This window comes from Spinacia oleracea, chromosome 1, assembly GCF_020520425.1.
Source record: "Spinacia oleracea cultivar Varoflay chromosome 1, BTI_SOV_V1, whole genome shotgun sequence".
In the NCBI taxonomy this organism is placed as follows: domain Eukaryota; kingdom Viridiplantae; phylum Streptophyta; class Magnoliopsida; order Caryophyllales; family Amaranthaceae; genus Spinacia; species Spinacia oleracea.
The window spans coordinates 112016048-112040824 of record NC_079487.1 but is presented as its reverse complement, the minus strand read 5'-3'; the positions used below and the strand labels follow the sequence as shown (position 1 = coordinate 112040824).

Genomic DNA, 24777 nt, shown 5'->3' with positions numbered 1-24777 from the left:
AACTTAAATGAACGAACATACCTATGTTCATGTTCAAGCTCGTTTATTAAGAGAGCTTCAAAAGTTGTTCAAGCTCGGCTCGTTTAATAAATGAACGAACATGAACGAGCTTTAAACGAGCCCGAGCCCGAGTAGTTTATTGACCGGCTCGGCTCATTTACACCCCTAGCAATAACATAATGTGTACTAAATTACTAATATAGCAACATGTACTAATATTGTACTAGCAATTTTTATGTTCTACTTTTTAGAGAACAAATTTTTGCTCATCATATTCAATTCGTTTCTATCTTCAATATCGACCATGCAACTTGTTAATAAAAAAAAAAAAAAAAAGACTCCTCAATCTTATTAGGGGGTATAAAAATCAACGGACATCCTTTTATTTCTTATTCACCTCACAACAATATAATTTTCAATTACAATATATATTCTTCTTTGAGCAAACAATTACAAGAATTTTAATATAAAATAAAAAACAAAAAAGAAGAACGTATCACAAAAATGCATGAGAAATTGAATAATACAAACCCCGGACTCAAACATGATAGCCCGCTGGCTGGGCTTGGGGGTAATAAGGAGGAGCAGGGGGGTTATGGAATGACTGCGGGGGCGGCGCCGTGGGTCTGTTAACCTGAGAACGACCTTGTTCAATTCCTCTTCTGTTACCCCAGTAGTAAAACCCCCAACACAACGCTATGAGAACTGGTATAGATACCAAGAAATACAACGCCATTTTATTTAAGTTTGTTGATTGCTTGAGAATTATTAATGTCGGAGATCAACTATATATGAAGATGAGAATATGCAATTGATGCGCGGAGAGAGGAACTTATATAAGAGTTTTAGAGGAACGATTCTAATAGAACAAGTCTCAGTGTTGCGCCTCTAGCTTCTCCGAAATCCAATATTGTTGATATTTTCTTGGTTGCATATATATATATTACTTGGCCACTTCTGATCCTCATGCATTATTTCATCATTATTGACTTCGATTTAGCAGATGGAATTCGTCTTTTATTCCATACATTATACATGGGTTTCTTCAATTTGTTTGGTTGATTTATGACTACTATTTCCAACTTCTTGCACTTAGAACATTGTCCATCTTTAATAAATTCGGTACTAGACCTAGTGAACTACTAAATTATATATCAACTATGCAAGCCCACTGGTTAATTTTAATAATTATTGTGGCACTTGGTCTGGAACAGTCAATTCACTACTAATAATTGTAAATCGTGGATCTGTTAAAGTTTTATCCGATTGAGGTTTTGATATCTTCAAAGAGGGTTGATTATCGATCATGAGATAATGTAACAATTAGGGACTACCTAGCTAGCTCACCCAGAGCCTCATCCATAATATTTCTCAAGAATTTTAACACTGCACATTCAGTAATAAACTACTACTACCTCCATTTTAAAATGATATTTACATTTTTCGTTTTAATCCGTTTCATAATGTTTTTTACAATTTCCTTTATTATACTTTTGGACATGAAAATTTACTACCTTAATATTCTTACCCCACATATTTACAATTTTCTACTCACTTTCTGCATTTTTCTCTTACACGCACCCACCTTTTTACACTTTTCTATTACACGCACCCACTTTTTACACTTTTCTCTTACTTTATCCATATTTGATAACACAAATTCTTATTTACAATGGGTGTACAATAAATATTGTACACCGGAGTAAAAGTTAACTCAAAATGTTTAAAAGTTAAGCATATATAGGTAAAAGTTATCTATTTTTCACTGATAAATTTTTACATTTTAGTAAAACTTATTTCTTCAAAATAACTAATAATGTATAAAATTAATCATTTAACCCTTTAAAATATATATATCTATCAAATTTTTTTTACTAATATAAAAGCACTACAAGAAATTGTACTATTAATGACGGGAAATCCCGTCGCGAAAGGCCAATAATCGTTGATTAACGACGGGATTTCCTGTCACGAACCCGTCATAAAAGGGGGCCGTCGTTAATAGAAAATCCCGTCGTAAACCTGTCGTAAAAGACATTTCCGACGGTTATTCCCGTCATTGTTTGGTTGTTAGCCCCGTCGCAAAAGGCTTTTGCGACGGGATTTTTGACCCGTCATAATTAGGTTGTCGTTAAAGATACAAATTCTTGTAGTGAAGTTAATCAAAACTAGATTAAAGTTATAAAAAAAGGGTTAAAGTTATCTTGGTGTACAATAAATTTATTGTACACCTTGTGCGCACAAATTCTTATTTACAAAGGGTGTACAATAAATATTGTACACATGAGTAAAAGTTAACTCAAAATGTTTAAAAGTTAAGCTTATATGTGTAAAAGTTATCTATTTTTTAGTGATAAATTTTAACATTTCAGTAAAAACATATTTCTTCAAAACCACTAATAATGTATAAAATTAATCATTTAATCATTTCTATCAACTTTTTTTTACTAATATAAAAGTTAATCAAAACTAGGTTAAAGTTACGAAAAAATGGGTAAAAATTATCTTGGTGTACAATAAATTTATTGTACACCTTGTGCGCACAAGACCTTTTGTTTGCCAAACTAGTGTAAAAAAAAATAGATATTCTTAAATTAGTGTTGACTTAAACCTACTTCTCAAGTTGGTGTCCACGTAGGATTGTGAAATACAAAGCTATCTTTTCCTTCACTTCGTATTATAAGTCCCAAAAATAAAATTATTGAAACTCTGCTAACTTCTTCGACTTCTCCGAGGGTATCACTTCGACATCCTTATCGATTGATTTCGGCGGCAACAAACGCTTGCAGGACAACGTCTCTGTCTCTCTCCTCTCCATTCAATTTCAACACTTTCTTTTAATCTGGTTTGTATTCCTTTCTTCATAATTCATGATGATGCGGAGTTTCGAGGTTGGTGTTGAGAGTTTCGAGGCAAAGGGAGAGAGAAGAAAGAGAAGCAGAGCGACTAGAGCACCAAAGGGAGATGGAAAGGGAGAGACAAGAGAGAGAAAGGGAGAGACAAAAAAGAGAAGAACATGCCGCCCAGATGAAAAAGGCAATGGAGTCTTACGAGCGGATGTTCAGTCAATGTACTGGTTTTCCTTTCTCGCAGTCGCAGGACCCTTGAGATCCAACCGGCGGCGGGACACCTTTGTGTTAGGTAGTTAGTATTCTTGTATTAGTTTGAACTAGTTATAACTTTTCGTATTAACATGTTTGAACAACATTATGTGTATTATTAATCTTTGTTGTATGACTTCGAACAGGTTTAATATTATAACATCGATCAGGTTTCATACGATTTTACAGAATTTATATAAATTCGTATATATACAGGCATATATAATATTTACAGGTACATATATAATATTTATACAGGCATATGATACAGGTATATATGCGATTTTACAAAATTGGCTGCAAATGATATTTGCATAATTACCGACCGCAAAGGCAGTCACAAATTTAGTGACCGCCACTAAAGCAGTCACTAATTTAGTGACCGCCACCAAGGCAGTCACTAATTTAGTGTCCGCCTAGGCAGTCACTAAATTAGTGACCGCCACCAAAGCAGTCACTAATTTACCCACCGCCACCAAGGCAGACACTAATTTAGTGACCGCCACCAAGGCAGTCACTAATTTAGTGACCGCCTAGGCAGTCACTAAATTAGTGACCGCCAAAGCAGTCGCTAATTTAGCGACCGCCTAAGCGGTCGCTAAATTAGCGACTGCCTTAGCGGTCACTAAATTAGCGACTGATTTGCGGTCACTAATTTAGTGACTGCCTATTGCGGTCGCTAATCCTGTCGGTAAATTTTAGCGACCGCCTTCCAGTTGGAGTTTCCTAAATTACCGTCCAGGTGAAAACTGACCGCTTTTTTGCGACCGTTGGCGGTCGCAAAATCTTTTACCAACCGTTTTTCGCGTTTTACCAACCAATTTTAGCGGTTGGTAATTAATCAATTTCTTGTAGTGTACATGAGTTGGATTTGAACCCGTTTACAAAAAAATAAATCAAATGGGTATTAAATTGTGTCTTGGAGAATTAATGCATAAGGATAAAACATGAAAGGGGGTCAATGTCCTGATGGATCTGAACAAGGTAGCCTAACGTTGCATAAACAAAATATGCGTAAAAAGATAACTTACAACTTCGTAAATTAAAGCATAAACAAACTATTATGCAAACTATGCGTAAAAGGATAACTTACAACTACATTAATTTATGCATAAACAAACTATGTTGCAACGCTAGATTACCTTGTTCAGATCCATCAGGATATTGTCTTATTCCTGGAAAAAAAAATTATTTTTATTTTGTGTCTTTTGATAAATGGAGCTACGGTGTTAAGAGAAGATTTTCCTAACTTTTGTGTGTTTAATACCAACAAAAAAAAAAAACTTTACTTTCCTTCCACCTTTATTAATTTGCTTCTAATTAATTTCTTTTTGGAATTTATTTGATCTGCATGCATGTATCTGAATTCTGATTATGGGTCTCTTTATTGCAGACCCAAATTGTATGGACTTGCTAACCGTATAAACTTTGCTTAAAGAGAGCAACAATGTAGCTGCAAGACTTGCCAACCCAAATTATAGTGAGAAACCATGTTTGGGCTCATCCTATCAAGACGTACCTCCATCAGTCCATCACTAATTGTACAGTTGAGGCTCTATTATGTTCATGATGGAGTAGTACTTGATTTAAAAAAGACATGGCAAAATAGGCCACACGCGTAATAAAAATGGGTTGATCTGAAACTGACCCGAATAGAAGAAACGTGACCCAAATTGGTTAACCGAATTGCCCGATCTAAATTGACTAGAGCTAGCAAAGATGTTGTGGCAGGTCATGTTCATGCATGTCGAATATGAACGGCACTAATACGAAAATGTTTATTTGTGTCAGCCATTATAAAGAGCTACGCAAAAACAACTATTTTGGGTAAAAAAATCTTACTTACATAGTTACATGGCTATTTTATTAACTAGTGAAGCAAATGTACCTTAGGTAGGTGAAAATTATTAGGTGTATCCGGGTGCACCGAGCACAATGGTATTTTTATATTCATTGGCGGTTCCTTTACATTTTCTCCTCGTAAATAAGGAGAAAATGTGAGAGGGTGCACCGTGCACCCGGGTGCATGTAATATGCTCTATCAGGTAGGTCAGTTCACTCATCTGCGTTAGACATTTCCTATTAAGGGACGCAGTTGACCTATAATTTGCTGACACGCATGTTGTAACATATGGCCATTAATACGTTGGTGTGACGCTGTAATACTTAATTAACCTACACCTATAAGGCTATAACCCTACCTTTCTCACTCAAGAGTCGTGATCAATGGCGTATCCAAGATATTTCGGGTTCTGAGTCACCGTCAAACAAACATACTCCGTAAAAGTAAAGTTCGTCTTAAAAGTAATAAATATTCATGTTACAATTAAATATGGAGTACCTAAAAAATTATTGAATTATTCTCTACGAGTTTCATGTAAATGTTGGAATGAATAACTCAAATTAAGACACCAGGTGTTCAAAGGTCACTGTATTATTCAAAACTTTAAGAGACCGGTTGTTTCAAAGGACCGATCCTTAGTGATCATACCTGATCTATTATGGCGGGGAGGTTTCTGGGATTACCTAAGAGGCTAGTTCTTTATTATTTCATTTGTTCTTTTTTAAATGACACGATTATTTAGACATGTTTGCCAATGCACGATTTCAAACATTAATGTTTTCAATTATGGATAAGAAAAAATTATAAAAAATGATATTTAAAAAATATTTATTGAGATGAATGTAATAAAATTCCACACGACTATATTTTTTCTTAAGTATAAATTATAAAAGGAAGTCAAATGAGCTTGTGTAAATGGTGTCCAAATTCCAATCACAAATTCTTATTTACAATGGTTGTACAATAATTATTGTACAACGGAGTAAAAGTTAACTCAAAATGCTTAAAAGTTATGCTTATATATGTAAAAGTTATCTAATTTTTAGTGATAAATTTTTTCATTTTAATAAAACTTATTTCTTCAAAATCTCTAATAATGTATAAAATTAATCATTTAATCCTTTAAAATGTTTATCTATCAACTTCTTTTTACTCATATAAAAGTTAATTAAAATTAGGTTAAAGTTACAAAAAAAAATGGATTAAAGTTATTTTGGTGGACAATAAATTTATTGTACACTTTGTACGCGTAAGACTTTTTGAATTCCAATTGTATCATGTTAATAAGAACGGAGGAAGTAGTAATTTCGCCTCGAGTCGTGATGCATTTCCGCCTCCCCTCTACAACTCTCTCTCTCTCTCATATTCTTCTTTTCCGATCCCCATTGTTGAAACTCCTACACTTCTATGTCTCTCATTCAACATCGAGCTTGCCCTTCAAAGTCTCCTCTCACCAAACCATCCCAATTTGTCAATTTTCTTTGAAAATTCAAGCTATGCGAATATGGCATTAAGCAAAACTCTAGGTTCCAGCGGCGCGGCGAAGTGTTAAATTCATCCAATAACACTAACAATAACAAGAATTACTGATCAGAAAACACCCAAGGCGTCGTTCAGGGAGCTGTCTCTCTTCTCTACTCGCTCTCTCTTTAGCGCTGCTCCATTTTCTGATTTCCGCAGGTATTTCTTTTTTCTCTCCCGTCAAATTTGTTAAATTTTACTTAAATTTTGTTCATTATCGTAGAACTTTATGTGGATTATGTAATTAGGATGCTTAATTTGAGTTTTTCAGATTTATATGTGAGCTCACATATAAATTTATTTGATGATGATGAATTTGTGGATCAACAAGATCTTTATGATGCTAGTCTTGATCTTACTAGTTTTGATTGTGATTTTGAACTGCCTGTCTTTTGTAATCTAGCTCGACTAGGCCTTGCTCTTGGCCACCATGTAAATTAAGCTCCTTGATTTCTCTGCAAATTAAGCTCTTCTGCGGTCGAATTGTAGTCAATTCGTAAAAATTCACATTGTACCAAATTCCTTTCAGCATCACCTGGTGTATTATCCGAAAATGGCCAAAATTATGGATAGAACTGAGGATTTCAAGGAGGCTGTTCGCCGTGAAGCTGTTTCTTTGGAGTATAATGAGGTTTTTCTCTCCTGTTTTATTTTATCAAAGTTGGTGACATTATTAAGTCAATAATGAATTTTGATTTATTGTTTTCTATGCTGATTGATTAAACCAGAAGAAATTGAGTCTTCTCTAGAATCCTTCCAATCCATTCAATTTGTGAACAAACTTTTCTGAAACTAATCCTCTCTAGAATCTTATTCAATTTATTTTCAACCAAAACACCAACGATTTTTCTAATATTGCAAAATAACCCCAGATCCAAATATTTCTATCACTTTTTTGGGCAATTCCATCATCACTTCCATTTTTCTTTTGTCTGTCTCAAGAATCTGGGTTTTACATCTGTCTCAAAGTAAGCGCTCAATTCAATCGCTAGTGTTGTAAAGAATGAAGACCAATAACAAGAATCAGTTCGAGATTCTTAACGCGTGCTAGGTGTTTGATAAAATGCTTAACAGAGATTATGAAATCAAAGAGTGTTTCATTTGTTTGTATTGAAGTGGTTTGATTATTTTCTCCTCAAGAAAAAAAGTTTGACTATGTTGGTAGTCGAAATTTAATATCCCATCATCAATATTTGAATAATATAAAATGTAGTTCTCATAAAGTTTAAATTTTGCTTTGTGTTAGTCTAAAGTGGCTGCTATAATGGCATCATTTATCATTCACAAGCCTCGTGAAAGGACTCCTTTCATGAAATCTTCTTTGAAAACAGTAAGATCATTTCAACCAATTTTGGTGTTAATTTGATTAGAGGAAGAATTTTTGTGTAATGTGCTGTTTTGCTTGGCTTTATTGAATTTCTAGCTTGAGAGCATTGGAGAATTGGGACAGTATTTGATGAAACATAAGCGCGATTATGTTGATATGCATCGGACAACCGAACATGAGAGAGATAGCATTGAGCAAGAAGTAAGTTATAAGCTATATTTTTATTGTGAATGGAATTGATATTTTCGGTTTGTGCTATCTCAGAATTTCAGGTCTTTGGTTCATTGACGTACTTGTAGCCGTGTGTTGGTTCCATCTTCTTATAATTGTTCTTAGCATATAGTATTGACCTCGAATTGTTTGATTTATTTTTTCCCGGTATACACTACAAGAAAAATCTGTTATAGAGGCAAGACATAATTACCTATATCAATTACTTTACTATATACCAAAAGAAACACAAAGCTTGACATGTGTCATCTCTTGGTGCGTCATGAGTTTTTTTAATTAAAAATATTTGATACAGATGTATATGGAAAGAATAAAAAAATGAATAAAAATAATCTACATTAGGAAAAGATTACTGGATTACGAATAAGAATAAAAATCAGCGGAAGTATAAATATTTAACAAAATTAAGCCTAATAATCTGATAGTTCAGTAGGAACACTTGACAAGAGGGGGGTGAATTGTTTCTTGGGAACTTGGGTAAGTTTCTTGCGGAATTTAAACAATAAAGAGACTGAGAACAATAAGCGAAGAGAGATATAAAACGGAGGAACCTTCTTGATCCTAATCAAGAAGAACCTCACTACTCTTTTCTATTAATGCAATAACTCTATTACAAATATACTCTTTAACTCGAGGTCCTCTCGAACACGAGTTCCCCACAACAATCCCCTTTGATTACTGTGCTCCTCTTTCTCTCTCTGACTTAACTCTAAGTCGCTCCTTTTCTCTTAGACTTAACTCTAAGTCGCTCCTTTTCTCTTAGACTTAACTCTAAGTCGCTCATTTTCTCTTAGACTTAACTCTAAGTCGCTCTTTTTCTCTTTGACTTAACTCTAAGTCAATTAAGGATCACTCAACCCTTAAACCCAAAATACAATTTGATATAAAACTCTAGTACGTAACAAAGCTTAAAGTAATAAGGAACTCAAGGGACACTCTTTTGAAAACTCATTCTCTTTTAAAACGTTTAAGCTCTTAAGATATATTTTGCAAAGATCAGTTGTGTGTTTTGAAAAGCAAAAACTCTTCTCCTTTTATAAGAGAGTTTTACCTAAGGTTGGGTACCCATGTTCTCCTCAACTACCCACTAACTGTTACTGCTCAGTAACATGGGCATAGTTGGAGAGAAACAGGGGAGACCAAATCAAAACACTAAATGCACGTTTAAACAGAAATACGTGGGAGAGTTTTAAGGAACATGGAAAATTTTTTGCTTGAGAAACAAGGAGAATAAAATCATAATCCTATGTTTATATTTATTAATTAAATTCATTTTATTTATTAAAAAGATTTTCCAAGTTAAAACTCTTTTATAATTACAGTTAATATATTTCATTTAAAACATACCAAAATACTTATGTCCCTTTCATTCCAAATTACTTATAAACTTTATTAAATACTTACATAAATCTTAAAACATAAACTCATATGTTGTAGTCTTCATGTTGCACCTTTAGAAGCTTCTCTCGAAGTCTTCCCAATTTGTTCCTTCTCTGGAACATCGAGGATCCACATAATATATGAGGATCTCGCCTTAGGAACTCGCCTAAGGATCTCGCCTTTGTAAACTTGCTTAATGATTATTTCTTCAATGTAGTGTCTGACATGGATCAATTACTTGCTTATATTCCACGTTGCTTAGTTTATCCAACTCAGGATTTCCTTAACTTAGCTTTATCCCTCTAAGGATCTCGGAACCTATTATGCAACATAACTTAACCAATTGTCGGGAGTTTGCTTTGTCATCATCAAAACTTTAGGGCCAACAATATTCCCCCCTTTTGGTGATGACAACAAAAGCAAACTTTCACTAAATGCAACAATAATCAATTAGCATAATTATTAAGCAATTAAATAAATAAAGTAGTTTATTAAAAATTAATCTAAACTTCCGAAATAAATTTAAGGGAAAATTAAAATTAATTTTAATAAACGAAATTAAATTAAACCTGAAAACAAAATTTTAAAAACTTACATCGAGAAGAGAGTAGTGAAACGGACTCAAGAGATCAATTTAATTTAAGTTTGCATTCATTTCCCCCTGTTGCCATTAACAAAAAGTAGAAATACACAATACTAATATATACCGATTAGAGCGCCCTCCGATCAACGGTTGGCAAACTAAGTTAGCCTCAAAGTTAAGTTCCAACGTACTAAATGTGAATATAAAACATAATAAATAACTAGTCATGATTTTAGAGATACGGTCATTTATGAGTTCCACTAAAAATAAAGGAAAGAAAATAAAAAGATATAAATGTATCCCAGTAGAGGAGTACAAACCAAAAAAAATAAAGAAAAAGTTCCAAAATAAACATAAAGCGTAATGTAGCACACACACACACAAAAAATTTGGGATCTGGGAAGATGGGATGGAACAAGGTTAGAATTTGGCAATGAGATCCTCAAGCATGGGAAGGACTTGAATCTATCGATTGAACTCCAGACAATAATGCTTTAACTTGATCCTGGAGTTGTAGTATCTTAGCATTTGTGGACTCTTGAAGCAGTATCATTTTATCCATATCCTTTCTCAACTTGATAACTTGTTCCTTGAGTTCCTCCTTACTGGGATCATGAGATCCTAAGGAACTTGATGAACCAAAAGCAGCAAACCCACCAAAGCCAGTAAAGCAGGAAGGAACAGTAGGAGTGGGAGGAACAGGGATGTACCTTGGTTGAGGAACAGGGTTATCCACCTTTGGTGTAGGAACAGGGGTGGATATTTTATCAATCATAGCAAGTTCCTTTTCCTCTTTTTCAAATTCAACAGTGTCCTCCAATACTTCTACGTTCTCATCATTATCCTCATTGTCACAAGATATATCAACAAACACCGGAGGAACAATGACCTTAGGAACTCTAGTAGCTACCCTTATGCTCCTACGTTTACCACGAGGAACATCTTTTGACACCCTCGGAACCACCTTAGGAGCCTTTTCTACTTTCTTAGGGACCACCTTAGGAACAACTTCTTTTTCCCCTTACTTTGAGTCTCCTTCACTGTAGTCATGACCCAACATAATCTCCCATTAGCTACCGCTAGATTCATGCTTCTCAATAGATCACTTTGCACAATTTGTTGACTAGTGACCGTCAACTCTCCATAGTCACGCAAATCCACAGAGAAACTTCGAAACACCAAAGTCAACAACGAAGCATAACCAACTTTATAATCTGAAGGAACACAGTGGGACAAGTGCTTAATCATCAAGGCAGGAAAGTTGATTGGTATTTTGTGTTCAAGGCAGTACATTAATGAAGCATCATAGAGGTTGGCCAAGGTTCGCTTTTGAGTGCGAGGAACAATACCTCTACGAACAAGGTTGAAAAGGAGTTTTTGAAGAGGGGTGGGGATCAAGCTTTGGTTAGTTAAAGAGCAAATTTTAAGATCTCCACCTATTGCTTTCACAAGTTGTTCATTAGTCATCACACCAATCTTAATTTGAGCAGTTTCTCCTTTCACATACAAATAAAATCCCTCATTAGGAACATCCAACAACTTCGTAATATAAGCAGCATTAAAATCAAACGAAGTTCCATTCACACAACTAGAACAAACACCATCCACATATTTAAAATTCGCGCGAAATTCATTCATAGCATCCGGAAATATGGAGGTTTTCGAATAATCACAAAATAAGCTTACCCATCCCTGATGTTTAAGAATTACCATGAATTCCTCTAGATTAGTTTCGCACCAAGTCTGATTTATTGCAAAAGCCTTAACCAAATTCGCCTCATCCGCCGAAAGAACCCGCGAAGAGGCAGCGGCGGTCGGGTGGTGGGCCTCCTCAATTTCGTCGGCCACCTGAACAGATGGAGAGGGTGATGTGTGGGCGAGCGTCGGGGCTAGGCTGGGCTGTAGTTGGGCAGACGGTTCGGGGTGTGTGAGGCCGACGGTGGGCGCGAACATGGGCGAGGGGAATGGTTCTGGGTTTGGTTTGTGGGTCGCGAACAGGGGGGTGGTGGGAGGGTGTTCGCGAGCGGGTGTTGGTGGAGGGTGTTGGGTTTGTCGGAAGCGGTGGTGAGGGGTCCGTCGACGGTGGAGTCGGAGGGCTGGGAGGGCTGGGAGCCGCCGTCGCTGGTTGTTTTGGATTGGAGAAGAGGAGGGTCGTGGCTGGGATTTAGGGCGCGGGAGGCGAGAGGTTGTGCGGCTGCTGGGGTGTCAGTGGTCGGTCGGTTGGCCGGGTTGGGTCCGGTCGCCGAGCCGCTGCCGCCGGTGGCTGCTTGAGGCCGGGCCGCCGATGATGGTGGCTAGGGTTTCAGATTTTGAATTTTGAAATTCTAGGGTTGTTGGTGATGGAATTTGGAGATTTTTGAGTTGTGGGATTTGTTGTGGAATGGGTGAGATATCCATGGGAGTAGGTGATGGAAATTTTCTTTTCCTTTTCAGATTTGTATTCAAGCTTGTTCTCACCATTGTTGGAGATGGTAGAGATGATGAAGGAAGATGGAGAGGAGGTGTATAGATTATTAAGGCTTGTTCCTTTGGTGTATGGTGTATTTTAGGTGGACTAGGGTATGATAGATCCATAGGAGTGGGTGTGAGTTCCATTAGCTTTAAAATTAGGAAAAGATAAAATTTGGTGGAATAATAAAAATTTATGGATATATTTATAAGAGAAAAATAAATAATTTGTGGAAAGAAATAAAATAAATAAAAGGGAAAAAAAATTGTAACAGAAAAATATAACCATGATCCTCCTATTTTAGTGGAACTGTTTGAATTACGTATCTCATATTAATGACTAATTAAATACACATTTTAATTCTAAATTTTGGTTGTTCCTTAACGATGGTAAACTTCAGTTATGCTTTACGCACATGTATTTATAATGGTATACAGTAGTAATGCATAAATCTATATAAGTCATACCTCATGAGGAACTGTCCTGCTTACTTATCTTATTTTGATCATCCCGAGTTTCATTCTCATTTTCTCATGCTTCTCTCTGCTTAAAGGTTTAGTCATAATATCTGCAATTTGATTCTCAGTTTGACAAAAGTTTAACTTGATTAAACCTTTTTCAACATTATCCTTAAGAAAGTGATACCTAATATGAATATGCTTAGCCCGGGAATGATTTACCGGATCCTTAGAAATGCAGATTGCACTAGTGTTATCACAATAAATAGGAACACAATCATATATGATGCCAAAATCTCGTAACTGTTTCTTTATCCACAGTATTTGAGAGCAACATGCAGCAGCTGCTACATATTCAGCTTCTGGTGTGGAAAAGGCAACGATATTCTGTTTCTTGGAACCCCAAGAAACCATGCAAGATCTTGGGAATTGAACCATACCTGATGTGCTCTTACGGTTTACTAAATCACCTGCATAATCTGCATCCGCATATCCTTTCAAATCGAAAGTTCCACTTCTTGGATAAAACAACCAGCAGCCGCACAACATCTCGCCTCCCTCGCCCTAAATCCCAGCCACGACCCTCCTCTTCTCCAATCCAACACAACCAACGACGGCGGCTCCCAACCCTCCCAGCCGTCCGACTCCACCGTCGACGGACCCCTCCCCACTGCTTCCGAAAAACCGAACACCCTCCCCCAGCAACCGCTCGCGACAAGCCTCCCACCTCCCGCCCAGTTCGCGACCCTCCCTCCTCCATTCGACCAGGTCGCTAACGCCCACCCACCATCGAACCCGCCTGCAATATTACCGCCCACCCACCCAGATCCGAACCCCACTGTGTCCATGGTCAGTCCGCCGAGGAGATTAAGTCGACCCACCACTGACCCGCGAAGAGGCAGCGGCGGTCGGGTGGTGGGGTGGTTGTGAAAACCCGAAAAAAGATGGATTGTTCTAAGGGGGAAATTACTCCAACCCGGGTTCTTTCGGCGGATGAGGCGAATTTGGTTAAGGCTTTTGCTATAAATCAGACTTGGTGCGAAACTAATCTAGAGGAATTCATGGTAATTCTTAAACATCAGGGATGGGTAAGCTTATTTTGTGATTATTCGAAAACCTCCATATTTCCGGATGCTATGAATGAATTCCGCGCGAATTTTAAATATGTGGATGGTGTTTGTTCTAGTTGTGTGAATGGAACTTCGTTTGATTTTAATGCTGCTTATATTGCGAACTTAGTTTAAAAAGCGCAAAGCGCACCGAAGCGCACAAGGGCCCTTGAGCTAAAGCGCAAAGCGCAAAGCGAAAGCGCGGGCTTTTCGTAGGTGAAGCGCACCTTAAGTGCCAAAAACCTTTAAAATCATTTCTAGAACATATTTTGTACTTAAAACAATATGTTTCTTATATTATAAATGCATAAATTAAGAAAAGGAAGCATAATTCATTACTAGACATCAAACCGGCATACATCTAAGAGTCTAAAGTACTAACCAAAGACTTAGAGTAAGTCACAAGCTCACAAAAGTCACAACCAACATAAGCAAGTAAGTAGAAAGACTAAAAAAAGGAAAAAAGAAAAGCAAACTCGGTTTTTCAAGCTTATAGTCGCCCCTATGCTCCTAGAGCTCATCATCATCATCATAATCTTCATCATCATCGATAGCATCATACTCATCCTCATCATCTAGATAATCTCCATCTTCACCAATATCTTCTTCCTCATCCTCTTCATCATCATCCACAATCACAACTCGGCGAGAAAATTTAGAAGTGGAGGTAGTAGCCGGACCTTTTCCTTTATCAACTCTAGATGAAGATGGCATGGACTCCCTAGCAACCCTTGTTGCTCCTCTAGTGCCATAGATTGGATCATTGGCTCCGGCGGCTCTACTAACACTAGCCCATGTCAAGTCATCACCCTCAAATACAAGATCACCTTCATCATCCGAAGAATTCTCTTCCATTCTCCCAAGTAACCACTCATTACTCTCATCAATCTCTCCCAAAAGAACGGGATCAATGGTGTCTTTTCTCTTATATCGACGCTCTAAAGCTCGATTAGCTTTCATATACACCATGTCATTCAAACGACTTTGTGCCAACCGATTCCTCTTTTTGGAGTGAAGTTGTTGAAAAACACCCCAATTTCTCTCACAACCCGTAGCACTACAAGTTAGGCTAAGAACCTTTATGGCAAAATTCTTGAGGTCGGGAGTTGAAGATCCATAACTAGACCTCCAATCCGCTACAAAAATAATAAAATTAAGTTAGTGATCAATTAATTTCAACATAAAACAATTGATATACTTAAAAGTTTTATAAGCTTAGGGTAGTTAGTTAGTTATTACCTGGGGATTTGGTCTTTCTTTGTCTTATAGCCATATAATGACCAAAGAGACCGGTGGCATTCTTAAATGAATCCAATTCCAAAGAATCTTCTCTTGTGTTTCAACATCCGGAACTATCCTTCCAATACAATCATACAAACCCAACATCACTTCTTCACATTCGACATTTTCAACATTATCATAATGGATCTCGGGGTTTAGATAATAACCGGCCGCATGCAAAGGTCGATGAAGTTGACAATTCCATCTTTTATCAATGAACTCAAAAGCTTCCTTGTATTCCTCCTCTTTCATTCCAAAACTCTTAGAGATAATCTCCTTAGCCCTATCCATGGCTTCATAAATATATCCCATAGGAGGCTTTTTCTCTCCATCAACAATTCTAAGCACCTTAACTAGTGGACCGGTCAACTTAAGAGCATATAAGACATTTCTCCAAAAAGTGTCTTGCACAAAGTATGTTGCTATTTTCTTTCCTCCCACATCCTTTGACCACTTAGAGGTATTCCACTCTTGAGAAATAACCATCTTCATCAAGTTACTCTTTTGCTTATGAAATTGAGCAAGAGTAGTGAAAGATGTAGCAAATCTTGTAACCGCCAGCCTATGCAAATTCCTTTGATTTGTGAATTTCCTCATCAAGTTCACAAGAGCTATATGGTTATATATATAACCATTCATGAAGATGCATTTCTTCAAAGCATTCTTGACCTTAGGAATTTTCCCAATATCTTCCAACATCAAGTCCAAACAATGTGCGGCGCAAGGAGTCCAATAAAGATGTTGTCTTTTAGCCTCCAACAATCTTCCTACAAATTTATAACAAAAGAAAAGGCATTTAGTTAATTAGTTTCAAATAAAAGGAAATAAAATATAACATATAAAGTAAGAAGAAGATCTATATCTCTTACCGGCCTTAACATAATTGGATGCGTTATCCGTCACCACTTGGATTACATTTTGTTCTCCAACTTCCTCTACCATGTCATCAAGCATATGAAACAACAAATCCGCATCTTTCACAACATTGGAAACATCCATGGATTTTATGAAGAAAGAGCCTTTTGGAGAGTTGACAAGAAAGTTCACAATGTCTTTTGAGGCAATCGAATCACGCCATCCATCGGACATAATTGAACAACCTTTTGTTGCCCACTCTTTCTTGTGCTCTTCCTTTAGTTTATCAATCTCCTCTACTTCACTCTTGAGGAGAGGAACTCTTAGCTCATGCATGCTTGGTGGCTTGAATCCCATGCCATATTGTGCAACGGCATCAAGCATGCCTTTGAAACTATCATAAGTAGCCGCATGAAAGGGTATCCCCGCATCATAAAACCACTTTGCAATCGCTTAACAAGTCTTGTCTCTCAATTGCTTATCACAAGCACCAAAGATATCTTTTCTATCTTTTCTACCTTTCAAGACATTTTCGGAAGGAGAAGTGACAAAGAAATCCATGGGACCCTTGACTTTTGGTTTTTTGCGAAGTTGTTGGCTACTTTTTGAATTCATGATTTCACAATCTTGTTCTTCCTCATCATCATCATGATGATCAAATTGGTTAACCATTGGCATCATTTGACTCTCAATTTTAGCTTGTGCTTTCTTGATCATAAAAAGCTTCACTTCCTCCCTCACATGTTCGGGACAAGTAGGACACTTAGTCACATTTCTAAAACCTCCTACCAAATGTTGCTTCATTCGTAGAGCCCCTCCTTTTGTCACTTTACCACAAAAGGTACAATGCCAATTGGTCTTATTAGTAGGTTCCGGTTTACCATACTTTCTTGCCGGATCCACGGTATCTAAGGAAGGTGTGCTTGAACCCCCCTCATTAGTAGCCATCCTAATATTAAAAGGAAATTAGAAACCAATTGCAAAAAGAGAAAAAACAGAGCAAAAAACAAAGAAAAAAAAACAAGCTACTGCCTACTGCCTTTTACATTTTAATATAAACTATTATTAAAATTATTCTGGTTGCATCTTGATTCTTGCATGCCATTTATTAAAATTTATTATCAATCAAGTTGGGAATTGTGATGGGACCTAAACACTATCAATCAAGTTACTGACATATAATAAAATTATTATTGAAAACCAAAACAAGAAAAAAGCTACTGCCTTTAGTGCCTTTTTATTAATATTATTGTCATCAATTCACGTTTTGGTCACTATCATCCATAAACAATTTATATGTGGGGCAGAAACAAAAAGCAAGAGATTAAAAAATACTACAAAACTAAATAAAGAAACGCCAGATGGAGAAGAGACCAGAGCCCACAACCCCTCAAAAATATATAAAGCAGTAAACCACTCAAAAAGAAAACAGAAACTCAAGCCCCAAAACCCCTCAAACCAAAAACGAAGAACAGAGCTCAAAGAAGAAGAATAGAGCTCAGAGAAGAAGAACAGAGCAGAGAAGAATTAAAACCAAAAAAAAAAAGAGATGGAGAAGAACAGAGAAGTAGAAAATCGAAAAAGAGGGGAAAACAAAATGAAAAATTAAATGAAAAATTAAACGTACCTGGAGATGCGTGGAACTCCGGCGAGACGGTGGCTGGTGGCTGGAGGAATTCCGGCAGCAGCAACGTAGGTGGGTAGCTCCAAAATCGCAACTAGGGTTTTGGAGAAAAATCCCAATTGTCGCAGCACCAAGGTAAGAGAAGAACTGACTTTCTCTCTCCTAAATTCTCCCCGTTAATCCCAGCAAACACCAATTAAAGTAGGTCACGTGATACTCACGTGATCAATTTTCAAAAAAAAAAACAGCTTTTTTCTTGTTCCTGCGCCACACATACAAGAAGCTTGCGCTTTCACAGAAAAGCGCCAAAAGCGCGCGCACCCTGTATAACGCTACGCTATTCTTACCCGGCGCGATTCCAGCTGCGTTCCTGCTCGCTCTGCGCTTTTTGTGCGCTAAAGCGCGCTTTTTAAAACTAAGACTGCGAAGTTGTTGGATGTTCCTAATGAGGATTTGATTTGTATGTGAAAGGAGCAACTGCTCAAATTAAGATTGGTGTGATGACTAATAAACAACTTGTGAAAGCAATAGGTGGAGATCTTAAAATTTGCTCTTTAACTAACCAAAGCTTGTTCCCCACCCCTCTTCAAAAACTCCTTTTCAACCTTGTTCGTAGAGGTATTGTTCCTCGAACTCAAAAGCGAACCTTGGCCAACCTCTATGATGCTTCATTAATGTACTGCCTTGAACACAAAATACCAATCAACTTTCCTGCCTTAATGATTAAGCACTTGTCCCACTGTGTTCCTTCAGATTATAAAGTTGGTTATGCTTCGTTGTTGACTTTGGTGTTTCGAAGTTTCTCTGTGGATTTGCGTGACTATGGAGAGTTGACGGTCACTAGTCAACAAATTGTGCAAAGTGATCTATTGAGAAGCATGAATCTAGCGGTAGCTAATGGGAGATTATGTTGGGTCATGACTACAGTGAAGGAGACTCAAAGTAAGGGGAAAAAGAAGTTGTTCCTAAGGTGGTCCCTAAGAAAGTAGAAAAGGCTCCTAAGGTGGTTCCGAGGGTGTCAAAAGATGTTCCTCGTGGTAAACGTAGGAGCATAAGGGTAGCTACTAGAGTTCCTAAGGTCATTGTTCCTCCGGTGTTTGTTGATATATCTTGTGACAATGAGGATGATGATGAGAACGTAGAAGTATTGGAGGACACTGTTGAATTTGAAAAGGAGAAAAAGGAACTTGCTATGATTGGAAAAATATCCACCCCTGTTCCTACACCAAAGGTGGATAACCCTGTTCCTCAACCAAGGTACATCCCTGTTCCTTCCACTCCTACTGTTCCTTCTACCTTTGGTGGGTTTGTTGCTTTTGGTTCTTCGAGTTCCTTAGGATCTTATGATCCCAATAAGGAGGAACTCAAGGAACAAGTTATCAAGTTGAGAAAGGATATGGATAGAATGATACTGCTTCAAGAGTCCACAAATGCTAAGATACTACAACTCCAGGATCAAGTTAAAGCATAATTGTCTGGAGTTCAACCAATGGATTCAAGTCCTTCCTATGCTTGAGGATCTCATTGCCAAATTCTAACCTTGTTCCATCCCATCTTCCCAGATCCCAAATTTTTGTGTGTGTGTGTGCTACATTACGCTTTATGTTTATTTTGAACTTTTTCTTTATTTATTTTGGTTTGTACTCCTCTACTGGGATACTATTATATCTTTTTATTTTCTTTCCTTTAATTTTAGTGGAACTCATCAATGAACGTATCTCTAAAATCATGACTAGTTCTTTATTATGTTTTCTATTCAAATCTAGTACGTTTGAACGTAACTTTGAGGCTAACTTAGTTTGCCAACCGTTGATCGGAGGGCGCTCTAATCGGTATATATTAGTATGGTGTATTTCTACTTTTTGTTAATGCCAACAGGGGGAAATGAATGCAAACTTAAATTAAATTGATCTCTTGAGTCCGTTTCACTACTCTCTTCTCGATGTAAGTTTTTAAAATTTTGTTTTCAGTTTTAATTTAATTTCTTTTATTAAAATTAATTTTAATTTTCCCTTAAATTTATTTCGGAAGTTTAGATTAATTTTTAATAGGAAAATTTGGTAATATTAATCCAACCTTTGACCGATTTTCTTTTATTAAGCCTACCTATGAGATATTTTTTAATAATCCGAACTTGTAGACCTATTTTCTTTTAATGGTCCCAACAGGTATCCCACCCATTACAGCAGGTTACCTATACACATGTCTCTTTCTAATTCGTCAAAAAACATATTTTTTTCTTTTTTCTTTTCTTTTCCTTTTCCTTTTTCTTCCTCTTATTCTTTTCTCTGCTGACAGAACCCCTTATTCCTCCATACCCAGCCCACCAAGGATCAATGCTAATGGGGTTCTTGCCCAATCCAACTTTTTTTTTTCTCCAGAAATCGAAAAATATCACTTCCAAATTTCAACAACCCTAAATTACTCACTTAAAATTTTATCGATTTGGAGGGATGTTCACGCAATTCAGAGAAACTACGGATTTGTTCAGCAAAGCTTCTACGATGGTGTTTGGAAACCATGAATTCATTTAAAATGATAGGAATTCATGCTGCTTTTGAAATCTGGAAATTCAATTCCACACACCTACGATGTTTGGAAAATACGGAGTATAAGAATTGAAATTAAAAAATTTCAATTGCACTATTATGTTTGGGAGAGAGAATCGGAATTTATAACCTACAATTGAAAATTTCAACTTCATAAACTACAAATGAAAATTTCATCTTTTGGGTAGATGGATTTAGTCAATTGATTTCATCAACAATGGATTTCAACTAACCAAAGTAGTATTGCTTGAAAATTAATATGACAAAAAAAAACCCAATTGATTTCTTTAGCGTCAAATTTAGTCAAATTTAAAGTAAAGGCGGTGTTCTTCATCACCAACTTCGATTTGTTAATCAAATTCATTTCTCTCTCCTCAATATTCTAGTTATCATCTTCATCATTACAACGCCGACATTAATACTGGTTTTAGGTGCGCTCAACTTCGTCCGAACTCGAATATGAAAGAAATGAAAACAATGAAAAGATGTGCTAGTGCTACTATACTCAACCATGAATCATATCTATCAAGCTTCAATGAAGGAGTGTCTTCCAGTAGAAAATTACAGAACATCAAAAGAGAGTGGGGTTGGGATTTGTAAATGACAAGGGCTGGGATGGAAATTGAAATACCTTCGTAAATGGCTAACTTGAAATTCCATGGATTTGACCAATTAAAAATCCAAATTATGTTGGTTCCCAAACAATGGAACTGGGAAAGTTTTAAAATTTAAAATCAAGTTCCTATTCCCAAACACAGCATAAATTCATTTGAATTTCTAGTAATCTTTTAAAGGGAATGGGATCTCTGGCCAGATTTTTTTTTAATTACAATTAGTTACCTGTTGTTCAGGTAACTAGTCATAAGGGACCGTTAAAAGAAAATAGGTCTACAAGTTCGGATTATTAAAAAATATCTTATAGGTAGGCTTAATAAAAGAAAATCGGTCAAAGGTTGGATTAATATTACCAAATTTTCCTTTTTAATAAACTACTTTATTTATTTTATTGCTTAATATATTTATGCTAATTGATTATTGTTGCATTTAGTGAAAGTTTGCTTTTGTTGTCATCACCAAAAAGGGGGAATATTGTTGACCCTAAAGTTTTGATGATGACAAAGCAAACTCCCGACAATTGGTTAAGTTATGTTGCATAATAGGTTCCGAGATCCTTAGAGGGATAAAGCTAAGTTAAGGAGATCCTGAGTTGGATAAACTAAGCAACGTGGCATATAAGCAAGTAATTGATCCATGCCAGACACTACGTCGAAGAAATAATCATTAAGCAAGTTTACAAAGGCGAGATCCTTAGGCGAGTTTCTAAGGCGAGATCCTCATATATTATGTGGATCCTCGACGTTCCAGAGAAGGAACAAATTGGGAAGACTTCGAGAGAAGCTTCTAAAGGTGCAACATGAAGACTACAACATATGAGTTTATGTTTTAGGATTTATGTAAGTATTTAATAAAGTTTAAACGTAATTTGGAATGAAAGGGACATAAGTATTTTGGTACTTTTTAAATGAAATATATTAACTGTAATTATAAAAGAGTTTTAAGTTAGAAAATCTTTTTAATAAATAAAATGAATTTAATTAATAAATGTAAACATAGGATTCTGATTTTATTCTCCTTGGTTTTCAAGCAAAAGATTTTCCATGTTCCTTAAAACTCTCCCACGTATTTCCGTTTAAACGTGCATTTAGTGTTTTGATTTGGTCTCCCCTGTTTCTCTCCAACTATGCCCATGTTACCGAGCAGTAACTGTTAGTGGGTAGTTGAGGAGAACATGGGTACCCAACCCTAGGTAAAACTCTTCTATAAAAGGAGAAGAGTTTTTGCTTTTCAAAACACACAACTGATCTTTGCAAAATATATCTTAAGAGCTTAAACGTTTTAAAAGAGAATCAGTTTTCAAAAGAGTGTTCCTTGAGTTCCTTATTACTTTAAGCTTTATTACGTACTAGAGTTTTATATCATATTGTATTTTGGGTTCAAGGGTTGAGTGATCCTTGAGTGACTTAGAGTTAAGTCAAAGAGAGAGAGCGACTTAGAGTTAAGTGAAAGAGAAAAGGAGCGACTTAGAGTTAAGTCAGAGAGAGAAAGAGTAGCACAGTAATCAAAGGGGATTGCTGTGGGGAACTCGTGTTCGAGAGGAACTCGAGTTAAAGAGTGTATTTGTAATTGAGTTATTGCATTAATATAAAACAGTAGTGAGGTTCTTCTTGATTAGGATCAAGAAGGTTGCTCTATTTTATATCTTTCTCCGCTTATTGTTCTCAGCCTCTTTATTGTTTAAATTTCGCAAGAAACTTACCCAAGTTCTCAAGAAACAATTCCGCAAAAAACTCTTCTCCTTTTATAAGAGAGTTTTACCTAAGGTTGGGTACCCATGTTCTCCTCAACTACCCACTAACTGTTACTGCTCAGTAACATGGGCATAGTTGAAGAGAAACAGGGGAGACCAAATCAAAACACTAAATGCACGTTTAAACAGAAATACGTGGGAGAGTTTTAAGGAACATGAAAAATCTTTTGCTTGAGAAACAAGGAGAATAAAATCATAATCATATGTTTACATTTATTAATTAAATTCATTTTATTTATTAAAAAGATTTTCCAAGTTAAAACTCTTTTATAATTACAGTTAATATATTTCATTTAAAACGTACCAAAATACTTATGTCCCTTTCATTCCAAATTACTTATAAACTTTATTAAATACTTACATAAATCCTAAAACATAAACTCATATGTTGTAGTCTTCGTGTTGCACCTTTAGAAGCTTCACTCGAAGTCTTCCCAATTTGTTCCTTCTCTGGAACATCGAGGATCCACATAATACATGAGAATCTCGCCTTAGGAACTCGCCTAAGGATCTCGCCTTTGTAAACTTGCTTAATGATTATTTCTTCAATGTAGTGTCTGACATGGACCAATTACTTGCTTATATTCCACGTTGCTTAGTTTATCCAACTCAGGATCTCCTTAACTTAGCTTTATCCCTCTAAGGATCTCGGAACCTATTATGCAACATAACTTAACCAATTGATGTCCCTATAACCCATTAAACTAGGCGTTATCAATCAACTTACAAACCAGTCTTTTAGTTAGTGGTTTATGTCCAATTTAACGACTTAGACTAGGGACAATTCATAATTTATTATCTCAATTCAGTTAATAGGGTTTCATTCATCAAAACTCTTATGATGATCCTATTTGATAATTATAAATTATTTGGACATTTTATTTAATTCTAAACCATAATTAAATAATAATGAAACTTCATTTCAAATCAACAAAACATGACAAAGAGTTTTACACTTATGAAAACAATGTTCATAATCTAAAACAAAACAATCTCAAAGCCATTCTCCAATGTTTTGATTCCTTTGGCCCTAGTGTGACTGTCATGCTTGGGCCTAGGTAAGGGTTTAGTCAACGGATCTGCTATGTTGTCATCCGTATGAACTTTGCAAAGCTTCACATCTCCTCTTTCGACATAATCTCGAATGACATGGAATTTTCGAAGTACATCTTTGGATCTAGGTTTTGAACTTGGTTCCTTTGATTGAGAGCTATTGCACCATTGTTGTCACAATAGATGTCAACTGCTTTAGCACAATTAGGAACAACGCCAAGTTCAGTAATAAATTTCTTAATCCAAATTGCCTCATTTGCAGCGTCTACTGCGGCAATGTACTCAGCTTCTGTTGTAGAATCAGCCACCGTGCTTTGCTTTGAACTCTTCCAGCTCACTGCTCCTCCATTTAGGATGAAGACACATCCCGACTGGGATCGGAAGTCATCTCTATCTGTTTGGAAGCTCGCATCAGTATAGCCTTCAACAATCAATTCATCATCTCCTCCACACACTAATAAATCATTTTTTGTCCTTCTCAAGTACTTTAAGATGTTCTTAGCTGCATTCCAGTGTGCTTCTCCTGGATTAGATTGGAATCTGCTGCACATACTCAAGGCATATGCAACATCTGGGCGTGTACAGATCATGGCATACATGATGGATCCTATTGCAGATGCGTAAGGAATCCTACTCATTTTATCTAGCTCAAACTTGTGTAACTGGACACTGTGTCTTGCTAAGGAATTCTTCAAGAGTCTTTGAATCTCCATTCATATTGAAGTTTAGCCTAAACTGAGAGAAGCCATCATGTAAAGAGTGCAGAATGATGTTAGTGGCCAACTCTTGACCATATGGGAATCCAAGTCTTTCCATGTTCTCAAAATGTCCAATCATACTGAACACATGAGGACCGACTGGCTTACCCTTCTCAAGTTTGGACTCAAGAATTGCCTTATGGGTATCATACCTCTCCACCCTTGCTTGTTCCACAAACATACTTTTAAGGGTAGCAATGATGGTGTAAGCATCCATTAAATCAAACTCTTTTGAAGCTTTGATTCCATGGAAGCTAGCATAAGGCAAGTGACAACTATTGACTTCT

General features: G+C 36.4%; 1 protein-coding gene across 2 annotated transcripts in view; it reads left to right on the top strand.

The window, feature by feature from the left end:
- Positions 1-6258: 6258 nt before the first annotated feature.
- Positions 6259-24777, top strand: part of LOC110806194 (syntaxin-81) — a 29848-nt gene continuing 11329 nt past the window's right edge. The window contains exons 1-4 of one of the 2 annotated variants that reach the window (XM_022011827.2): positions 6259-6624; positions 6995-7096; positions 7712-7795; positions 7889-7993. In XM_022011827.2, the coding sequence (XP_021867519.1) occupies positions 7019-7096; positions 7712-7795; positions 7889-7993 (267 nt within the window). In that variant the 5' untranslated portion in view covers positions 6259-6624; positions 6995-7018. The remainder of the gene's footprint in view (positions 6625-6994; positions 7097-7711; positions 7796-7888; positions 7994-24777) is intronic. The other variant, XM_056839958.1, reaches the window with a different exon arrangement.